Raw genomic sequence first — 10,979 nt, 5'->3', positions numbered from 1 at the left:
TACTTGAACAACAGTTTGAAAACATATTATCCTGAATTTCTAATTGTTTGTATTTAACGGGATACATGACATATAATCCCCTTATTTTTGGATAATTAGGATTCTTGTGGCATATAAACTAGAATTTGATCATCACCCTCTAATTGGAATTAATTGACCAAGGAATTGGCAGTTAATGAATTTTAGAGGAGACTAGAAAGGTCTAAGAAATTAGGGTCTAGTCACATATAGTTTGCCATGAATTAAATCTTGCATGATTAAAATAGTCAATAAGAAAAATCAATCAGGAAAATAGATAACTCTAAAGTCTTAACTATTTTCTCCCATATTTGGTTCTCAACTTATTTACATACATGTCTTCCAATTTTCTGAATTTACTGTTTAATGCTCTTTGAACATCCAACACTCTTTTCTATTTGCCTAACTAAGTGGATTAACCAACCATTGTTGCTTGATCCATCAATCCTCGTGGGATCGACCCTTACTCATCTGAGGTATTACTTGGTATGACCCAGTGCACTTGCCGGTTAGTTTGTAGGTTGTAAATCTACCACACCACACACCCCTGTGTGTACGTACACTTTTAAAAATTTCCTAGGCGGGCACACGCACACCCCTGTGCGGACGCACATGCCCTGTTTCTCAAATTTTGCTTTGTTTTCAACTATTTCATCTTCTTGACGGGGTTGTAAGCTTCTATAACACCTTTTTAAGACTTTGGGACATATTTTTTTTGGGTGCTCAAACATGGGAAATGGTTTAAGGGTTTTAGACACTATTATTTGGAAAAAGTTAGCAAATGGAGCACTAGGTTTCTATTGTTTTGGGGAAGGCTTGATGATGCGTGATGAATGGTTGATGAATGAGATGCGAAATCAAGGAACTGAAATGTGAAGGAACAGTGGTTGAAAAGAGCCGAGGACTCTGAATAAACTGATGGATCCATCTTGTACTATAAATGTTTTGAAAACCATTGTACCACTTTTTCATTGAGATTATGAGACGCTATGCGCCCGGCAGGGGTCGATGTTGGATCCCGCCTATCGAGGTAGCGGCGGCGGTGTAAGGGCGGTGGTTCGTCCCGATTGCGCTTAGATGTGAGGTCGGTGGCAATAGATCCCGCTTACATCCCTTCAGATCATCAGAGCGTACAGGCGCAAAACCTTGGATAGTGATCCGAGCACTATATCTCGAGGGTTCCCACACCATGAATCTGAAAGGCAACATCTCCCTGGAGATGTGTCGGGTTGGCAGTTGAACCGACAATGTGATATTACAGCCAGAAGGACAGACATTCATCATATGCATTTTCTATCTGTTTGTATGCTTTGCCGACTTGATATTGCTTCTCCCTATTTGTTAAACATGTTTAATTGCTACTTGTATTAATTGCTGTATATGCTTTTACTTGTGTTTTACTTGTATTGTATATACTTGTGCTTTGCCAGAGCGGAGGAGGTTTGGAAGGCGGTGGCGATGGGATCGCATGGTGGATCGGTTGGTCAAAGCTGTGGGACATCGGTGTTTGATTAGAGTAGAAATTTCCTAAGATAGATTACCTTGTTATGGTACTATGGCTTAAGTTGTATTAAGGAATTACATATCATGATGTTTTGGTTTAGTATGCTTTAAGTATGAATTCTTGTGATGGATATGAAGTCTAGGATTGCCTTTGGCATCCCGGAGTCTTATATCTTACATCACTAGGAACTGTTACCATACTGTACCATATTTCTGTTGTATTTTTCAGATACAGGTCACAACCCACCTCGGTGAGTTGTCTGGTTGGTGACAGAAGTGGAGGATCCGGATATTTCTTTTGAGCCTTTGATGTATTTTGAACATGTCTCTCACTTTTGTATTTTGTTTCGCCTAGAGGCTTGTGTTTGAGAGAATAAAACTTGTATAAGCAGTTTTTAGTATCTGGTTTCATATATGGTCTATATCTGGCTAGTCGACTTAAACTCCGCGAGTCGTGGCTAGCTTCTTATAATATTATACTATTATACTATGGTGTTTTGTTATTCTATACCTGTTTCTTATGCTTTAAAGTTAGTAGATTCGTTAGTACGTTTTGCGCTTTTGAAATCCATATTTTGAGTTATATTCTCCATCAGGTTCTAGATATTATTAATTTCTTCTATATAAGATATGTATAACCTTAGAACTGTCGTAACCCTTGATTAACCTTTACTTTACAACGCAAGGTAAGGCTTAGGCTAATTAGGGTGTTACAATGCATCAGCAGCATGAGACGGCAGCACGGTATGATGTTGGATGATAGGATCATTCCTTACTTGCAGATGGCTGGTCTGTACCATCTTGCAAGATTGAACGAGAGTTGGTTTCGGTTCGATGAGCCGTTGGTCAGTGCCTTCATAGAGAGATGGCGCCCTGAGACGCATACATTCCACATGCTGTTTGGGGAGTACACGATAACCCTACAGATGGTCAGTATGTTAGCGGATGCCTGACAGACTTTCCACAGTTTATAGAGGGTGGCCGACCACCATGGGTTTGGTTTGAGGAGCTGCTCGGGGTGTTGCCTCCTGCGAACTGCATCGACAAGTTCACAGTAAAGTGCATATGGTTTGAGGAGACGTTTAGTGAGCTTCCACAGGGGGCAGATGATGAGACGGTTAGGAGGTACGCCCGTGCGTACATCGTGATGCTCCTATCGACACAGCTGTTTGGGGACAAGTCAGTTACCCGCCTCCACATCCGATGGCTGCCATATGTCGCTAGGTTGGAGGACATGAGTCAGTACAGTTGGGTTCCGTTGCGTTGTCATGGCTATACAGGTGCATGTACAGTTTGGCAAACAGAAATGTCGTCAAGTTGGTTTGTCCACTGCAGCTGCTACAGTCATGGATCTTTTGGAGGTTCTCTGGATTCCGGCCAGACGGATATGATGTTTTCCATTGGCCGTTGGCCTCGAGATAGTCTCCATTTAGCCATGCGAACTATTTTCTATTTATTTAGCATTTATAATTATTGTTAACTAAATGTTGTGGTTATCAGATGGGGAGGTTATCAGCCGAGCTTGAGCGACAAGGGGCCTCGTGTCGCGAATTAGAGACTGAGGATTGATTTGCTCCAGCCGGGGGATGTGAGTATTTTCATGTTCAAGTTGTATTTGAATCTTTTTTAGTTTATGTTGACTAACAATTTGAACTTGAATACACAGTTTCTATGGATGCCATATAGCCTGGCGGAGGTCGTGCAGGTAGTACATCCTAAGATCTTGGAGCCACGACATATGACTTTGTGGAGGGCTGTGACAGCGTTGATCTATTTCACTGTCATTGAGTGTCATCCAGTAGATCGTGTACTTTCTCAGTTTGGTTGGGTTCAGGGTCAACCACGTGCTGCCCTGAACATAGATTTTCTTATGTCAAAGGATGGGAGGGGTGGAGATCGTTGGTTTCCGTTGACACTACAGAGTTAGCACATTCATTGGTCAAATAGGGCGCAACACGTGCTACAATTTGATATAGTACCTGATCCAAGACCTTCTCATGAGAACCTTGATTGGTGGTATTAGCACGGCAGGAGGTTTTTATCACCTGAGCTCATCCTAGGTGACCCTAGGGCAGCTGCGATACCAGCTCAGGCGATAGAGCGAGGCCCCGGACGACACCAGACATGGACCAGTTACCTGATGTTCCGTACAACCGTAGGGTCGCTAGGAGGCAGCGTGTTGGGACTCGATCTAGCCAGCGTGAGTGGATATGGCTGGAAGAGGCCATTGATGTCATGGGGGGGAGGGGAAGTAGGAGGAGAGGTGGGAGGCCTCGTGGACGATGGGTCCAAGGGGAGGTGGGGACGGGGATGACAGAGGACCCGATGATGGTCATGGCAGTGGAGGTGGGGTCGGGGACACTGGGGACTCAGGTGATCATAGAGGTGTTGAGCTGAACGAGCCTCCATCTGGACCGATCGACGACACGTTGGTGCTGGGTAGGACTCCCCCATCTGCTTTCGTGGGGCCCAGTTCATCATAGGCCGATCCGTCTACATCACATGCTGTCACACCAGATGCAGATCCCCAAGGAGGGGACGATGAATCGGACGGTGACGATGACAGGAGTGGTGATGAGGTCCCCCTGGCACATAGAGACCGGCGGGTCAGACGACCTCGGCGCTGCTTCACCGGATCACATCTCATATGAGGACTTAGCGGATTCGTCACATGTTTTATGTGTTTCTGTACTAGTTATGTATGGAAGCTTATTTATGTATTTCTGTGTTAGTTATGTATGGAAACTTATTTATGTATTTCTGTATTAGTTATGTACGAAAACTTATTTATGGAAACTTATATGTGCCTCCGTGGCATTCTGCAGTACCTTAATCGACATGGCAGCATCAGCTCTGATCAGGGGCATAATGAAAGCCGATATGACATGATAATCAAGTTTTCTGTGGTCACTAGAGATCGATGTGGCTAGACAAGTATGAGGACCATTGTACCGTTTTACCTCCCAAATTCCCTTGCGTTGGCGGAGGCTGACCCGGATTAGCCATACGCACCCGCTCCCAAACTTCTTGCACTTGCCATAGTACTTGCGGTGATCCGACTCTAATACCTTGTACTCAACCCTGCGGCGAATGCTATAAGTCTTCACGCTAAGCATGACTTCCTCCTTATCCTGAAACTACTGGCCGTCCTGAAACTCAGATACATCTCCTGCATTTTGCAAGTCTCTTGCCCCGAAGCCAACAGATACAGAGGGAGCTTTCTGAGGTGCCATGGCATCCAAGTCCAGAGCTAAGAAGTGGGGGAGGGGATACTGATTAGTACCTAAACTAGATGCTCCCCTATCGACAGGTGGAGTCGTCCGTGGTGTCTCCTCCTTGCTATCATCCGCAGCAATCGTTGTGGGCTCCACATCATAATCATCATCATCCTGCAATGCATCCTCAACCCCTTCGAGTGCTCCAACCTCTCCGAATACTGGAACACACGGAAGAGAACTGTGCGCCGCGAAATCACCGTCTCCCAATGGTCCAGCCTCGCCAACTAATGCATCACAACTTCGATTCAGATTGACGGCAAATGATGGTGAAGCCACTAAGTCTGGCTCGGGTGCAATCACCGGCACTACTGACGATAATCCAACATGCATTGCACTAGAGCTGGCTACATGTCCTATGGAGTGCATATTCCTGTTCGAGCCTCCAGAACTAGATGCCACATCCACAAGTTTTGCCAACAACTCCGAAGTCCTCACCTCAGGAAACTGACGGTGACAATGAAACAGCACCTGCATATCTTCGTCACTGCTAATAATGAATGAATCATACTTCACATCATCGCGTAACACGGAAATTGGAATTCGATAGAACAACTTCTCCACCCGTTTTACGCCATGCAGTCCTAGTCTCTGGAGTATAGTACTCTTAAACTCCGCGAAACTTGTCAAAGGTTTGAGAAAAATACTAGTGGGTTCTTGTCAGTGAACTTAATTCTTGATCGCGCTTTCTTCTCAATGGACCCTCTATAGTGCACAAGAGCTACAAAACTCTCATCACTAGCCATTGTGAATCTCACTCTTCTACAAAATTTCGTATAGCAGTTTATTTTTATATACCTCCCTGCTTTGTAAATAGAAACAATTACATTCGATTTACTCTAATGCTAGTTGCATGTGTAAATCCAAGTTCACAGATAAATCAAATCTAATAGATTTTATTTAAGTTCATATCTAAATCGAATTAATTTGATTTGATTTTCATTAACTTTGTTTATCACCTCATTCGAGTCATTTAGATTCAATTTACTACCTATTTTGCTAAATCGAATTTATTCAATTCGGTTTATAATCAGTTAATAATTAATTTTATTAACATAAACTAAATTTTTTGTTAATCAAAATCAAATTTAATTTTTTAGTTAACTTTAATTATATGCAATTATTTTTAAATTTTATTTTAATATAAATATTATTGTATAATTTTTTTGCCAGTACTCTATAAATCGAATTAATTGTCTTCAATTTAATCATATAGTGCCATACATACTAAATCGATTTTAATGGTTTTGTTTTACCTAAAAGGCTAGTAACATTATAAATCGAATTGAATGGATTCGATTTACTTGCAATTGAAAATCGAATTTTTTTGTTTCGATTTAATGTGATTATTTAATTCAAAGTCATTAGCTTTAATTTACACGGAAAATCCATTTACTTACAATTCGAATCTTATGAATTTAATTTAGTACGAATGTTTGGGTAAATCGAACATAAAAATACAACTTAAAATATTAAGATAGCTTTTTAAAATGTGGAGAATAGAGGAGACTTAATTTATTAAAATAAATTATCCTAAATTTTACTGTAATTGAAAGGTGAATAGGTTTTACATTCTCATGTTATTAACATCGTTATTTTAAAAGAGCTTGATAAAAATTTAATCATTATTTAGCTTGTTATATCTTACTACATTGATTCAAGAATAATCAAAACGTTACATGCATTCTCACTATAAAAGAATTTAATCCGAATAACTGTCTTATCCATTTAAATATTTATAAATAAGCAGAAAGACATTAATTATCATATTTTGTATTTGATAGCAAATATTTCGGTAGTAGAAAAAAAAAATTATTTAAATAAATAAAAATAAATATTTTCATATCTACGCAAAATGTGAGAGATTGCGAATCCAAAACAAGTAACGCTTCACAATGGAAATATTAGGGTCAACTCATGCCTCATGGTAAAAAAAAAAATGGCTAATAATACCTCAATTATATGGTAAATACAAGAGAAAATATCATTCATCACTTAACATTTCTCTTTTCAAATACCTTATTCCTAGAGAGGGAAATAAGTCAAGGTGAGTTGAGTTACGCTAAATTTAAACTTAATTCACAAAAATTAAACTCAATTTATTATTTAATTTATTAACGAATATTAAAATTTAAACTCGACACACTAAAAATTTATGAGTTGTCTCAAATAACATAAACGTAATATACAATTTTATATAAATAAAGTATAACTTATATATTAAAAATTTATCAATTATATATATTATTTATTTATAATCTGCAAATTATAATTTAAGTCTATTATCAAAATCATATATAAAAAAAATAACTATAAAATTTTGTCAAAACATTAAGATATAAATATATAAATAGTTTACTTAAACTTATCACCTTCTAATTATGAGTTGTCTCAAATAACATGAACATAATATACAATTCTATATAAATAAATTATAGCTTATATATTAAAAATTTATCACTTATATATATTGTCTATTTATAATTTATAAATTATAATTTGCGTTATCAAAATTATATATAAAAAAATATATAAAATTTTTGTCAAAACATTAATATATAAATATATAAATAGTTTACTTAGACTTATCACCTTCTAGTTTATTATTTATTTAACATACAATAAAATTGTTTAAAATCATTTCTAAGTTTTTTTTGTGTTTAAAATTGTTTAAAATTATTTTTAACGTTAAATTTTATTTTAAAATCATCATTTTCGAATTTTTTAACAAAATACCTTTCTTCTTCCCACTCACCATCATTCTCATTTTTTCAATTCTTTCAGTTTTTTCAATCTCATCTTCTCAACTCTCGTCATAACTAAATGCAATGGTATGATAGTTATTTTGAGTTTGGAGTAACGGCAGGACACCATTCATTCTTGATTTCTTGATACTCACATTGAATAAACCACAAAAAACATTTAGGAAAAAAGTAAAAAAAAAGTAACAAATTAAGTGCACAATTAGGTTGGAAGGAAGCAAAATCAAAAGAAAAAATCCAACACCCACCATAAAATTAGAGCAAAGCTGCGAAAGACCTCGCTGCCATCGGAGACATCACCGGTACCATCGCTTTTATCTAGTCAATGATCTCAAATCTTGAGCTCTAAATCCTAAAAGATCCTTCTGATTTTATCTTTACGCTGCTCAAATTGGTCTTTGCTTTCTCTAAATTGGCCATACTTTACTCATCCAAGGATTCCATGCTTCTCTCATAACAAACAACACAACAAAGATGCCTTCTTTTTTTCTTCTTCACTTTAAACTCATATTTCCTCAATTTCTTCCACTTTGGGGATGTGTACAGTTACATGAGAATAGGGACGATGAAGGATTGGAAAAATGGAGAAAAATTTGGAAACCGAGAATGATAATGAATGGGAAAAAGAAGGATTTTTTTTCTTTCAAAAATTAGGAAAGGATGATTTTAAAAAAACCTCAATATTAAGGACGATTTTGAATGCAAAAAAAAGTTAGGGACGATTTTGATTTTTGGCCAAAAATCACAGGGACCAAAATTGTACTTAACCCTATATAGATTAGATAAGATTTTTTAAAAATTTTAAACTCCTAAAGATAACACTAGACAAATCAAAACAAATCAAATCAAATCATTTGACAAAGCCAGAAATAAGTCAAATTTAAATCTAAACTATCTTACTTCAAATTTAAACAAAAGATAAGAAGTCTAATCAAAATCAACTAGAATTTCAAGTAATTTTGAAATCTGAATTAAATGTGATGAACTTAGCTAGAAGCGATTTTGATTTAGAAAACTTATCATGATTGCTTGCACTCCAAGTAACTTGAGGAAAATCATATTCTTTACACTCCAAGTTGATGTAATTTCACTTGAGGTAAACTCTTAGTCTTCTTGATATACGAGGTTGGCACAATGTAATTCTTTTAGTAATCAGATCATTGAACTTGGCAAAATTACCATTCTACCTCTATGTTGGAATTACGAAAATACCCTCTTAATCTCATACCATTCTACCTCTATGTTTGATGATTAAAAGAGAAGAGGTATCGCTACGGAATACATAGTTGGTCATCTCCTGGAGCAACATTGATAGTGGAGGAAGCCATCGCGATGGTTAGAGGTAAGGATGAAACCTTTTTCATGATTTTTGAGTTATTCTGTGGCGTAATGTCTTTTTAGTGGTGTGCTGTATGTGTTCCTCTGATTTAGGGTAGGGTTTGGGGTGACTATGGGTTTGTGTGACTGTTCTTATATCATTTGAGTATGTCAGAATGCTTTGCTTTTACTGGCTTTGTGATAATTTTTAGTTAAGGGTGTTTCATTTTAAGGATGGTTCTTTTCGTTTGTTGCATGTTCATTTTGGATTTAGGATATGTTTTCTTATGATTGAGAATAGCTAGTGTAAGTGTGTTTGCTAATGGTATTTTCGTCTCTGTTATTGTAGATGGAAGGTCCTCCTATAACATTTGTGTTTTACCATTGTGGATTGTTCAAATAGTGTGTTGATGGAGACATGATATATGAACCTGACAATACATAAGTCTTGATGGGTGTTGAAGGAGAGACACTTGATGTGTTCTTTGTAAGGGGTCATTATAAGGAGTTGGGATACATTGAAAGCTGGAAACTGTTGGTGGAAGGCTCCTTGAGTTCCCCTTTCATCTGGGTTGAGAAGCTTAGTCACAGATGCAGATTTGCTTGCAATGTGCAAGGATTGTAGGAGAAACTAATATTTGATTAATCTATACTTTGAGAACTGTATTTCACAGTCATGTATGATAGACAACATGGAGGAGGATGTAGTCAATGTGAAAGTAGAAAGAAGCAAGCAGAATAATTCTTCCCAAGCTAAGAAGTGCCATTCTCAACCTGCCAAGATGCCCATTACAATGCACCATCAGTCCAAGAAACAAATCTTTTAGCCCACTAAACCAATCTCACAACCCAATTCTCAGCCCAACAAACTAACTATAAAGTCCAATTCTCAGGCCACTAAACTAGCCCATAAGCCCATCAAGACTACATCTCAACCCATGAAGGCTCCCTTGCAGCCCATCAAACCCCACTTTCAGCCTAAAAAGACCACCCATCAGGGCAATACAGTTTTATCTCAATCCAATACATCATCTCAAATAGCTAAGAACTCACAAGGTAATAAGAATAAAGAAAGTAGCAGTGGTTGTAGACTCACCAGATCTGGATGACATGTGAAAAAATCTCCCATCCAGGAAGATGAGTGTGACTCTCATGACTCATATGAGAGTGCTAAAGATGAACTGTATAGGCCTTTCAAAGTTCTAGGAGACAATCTGTATAGCAGTGACAATGATAGTGACAGTGACAATAGAAAAAGTAGTGCAAGAAGTGAGGTCTGAGAGAAGCATAGACTTCCTAAGACCAAAATAGGGGATAAAAAAGTTATACACTGATGACTCTAGCTATGAGGGTTCTGAAGATGAACAAAGCTCTGACTTTGGTATGTTTATTTGCTTAGGGTTATATGTTTATTGATTTATTTGGAAAATGTTTAGGGTAGCTTATGTTTTGAATTTTTCTTGGCAGATTTAGATGAGGATGATGATGATCTTGAAGGTGCCTCAAATGCTGACTTATGGCATTCAGAAAATTCTGGTAAAGAGCTGGACTCTGAATTTATGCAAGCTACTAGGGATTACACAATCTAGTGTGGTAGAAATATTTTATTCACAAAGAATGATAAGGTTAGAGTTAGAGCTATTTGTAAGACTGAAGATTGTCCATGGGTAGTATATTGCGCATGTAACAAACAAGATGGGTCTTGACAAATTAAAACTCTTGTTGATAGTCACACCTATCCAAGAAGGAGAAAAAATAGAGCTGCCACCCAAATATGGACACTTAGTAAACTAGTATCTAAGCTTAGGAAACATCCTACTATGAAACATCGAGAGGTTTACGACTGGTTTGTAAGAAAGTGTAATGTGTATTTAAATAGCACATGCATTACTAGAGCTTTGAAAGATGCTAGAACGGTTGTGGAGGGTGATGAGATAGCACAGTATAGGTTGGTGTGGGACTATGCTAATGAATTACTAACTAGCAACCCGAGATCCACAATACAAGTTGGTGTCATCCCCATGCCCGAGATTCCTCTTCTATTTGATCGATTCTATGTATGTCTTGATGCCTGGAAGAGGGGGTTTAAGGTAGGTTGTAGACT

At 37.6% G+C, this 10,979-nt stretch overlaps 1 protein-coding gene across 1 annotated transcript; it reads right to left on the bottom strand.

The window, feature by feature from the left end:
• Positions 1–4,658: 4,658 nt before the first annotated feature.
• On the bottom strand, positions 4,659–5,542 carry LOC107465078 (uncharacterized). The gene is made up of 2 exons (XM_016084058.1): positions 5,444–5,542; positions 4,659–5,387 (listed from the first exon to the last, which is right to left on the bottom strand). Exons 1-2 carry the CDS (start codon positions 5,540–5,542, stop codon positions 4,659–4,661), a joined length of 828 nt encoding a protein of 275 aa, XP_015939544.1.
• Between the last annotated feature and the right edge of the window lie 5,437 nt (positions 5,543–10,979).

Source organism: Arachis duranensis, chromosome 9 (assembly GCF_000817695.3).
Source record: "Arachis duranensis cultivar V14167 chromosome 9, aradu.V14167.gnm2.J7QH, whole genome shotgun sequence".
NCBI lineage: Eukaryota > Viridiplantae > Streptophyta > Magnoliopsida > Fabales > Fabaceae > Arachis > Arachis duranensis.
The sequence above is the reverse complement of the archived record's forward strand: the minus strand, read 5'-3'. Positions and strand labels throughout refer to the sequence as shown.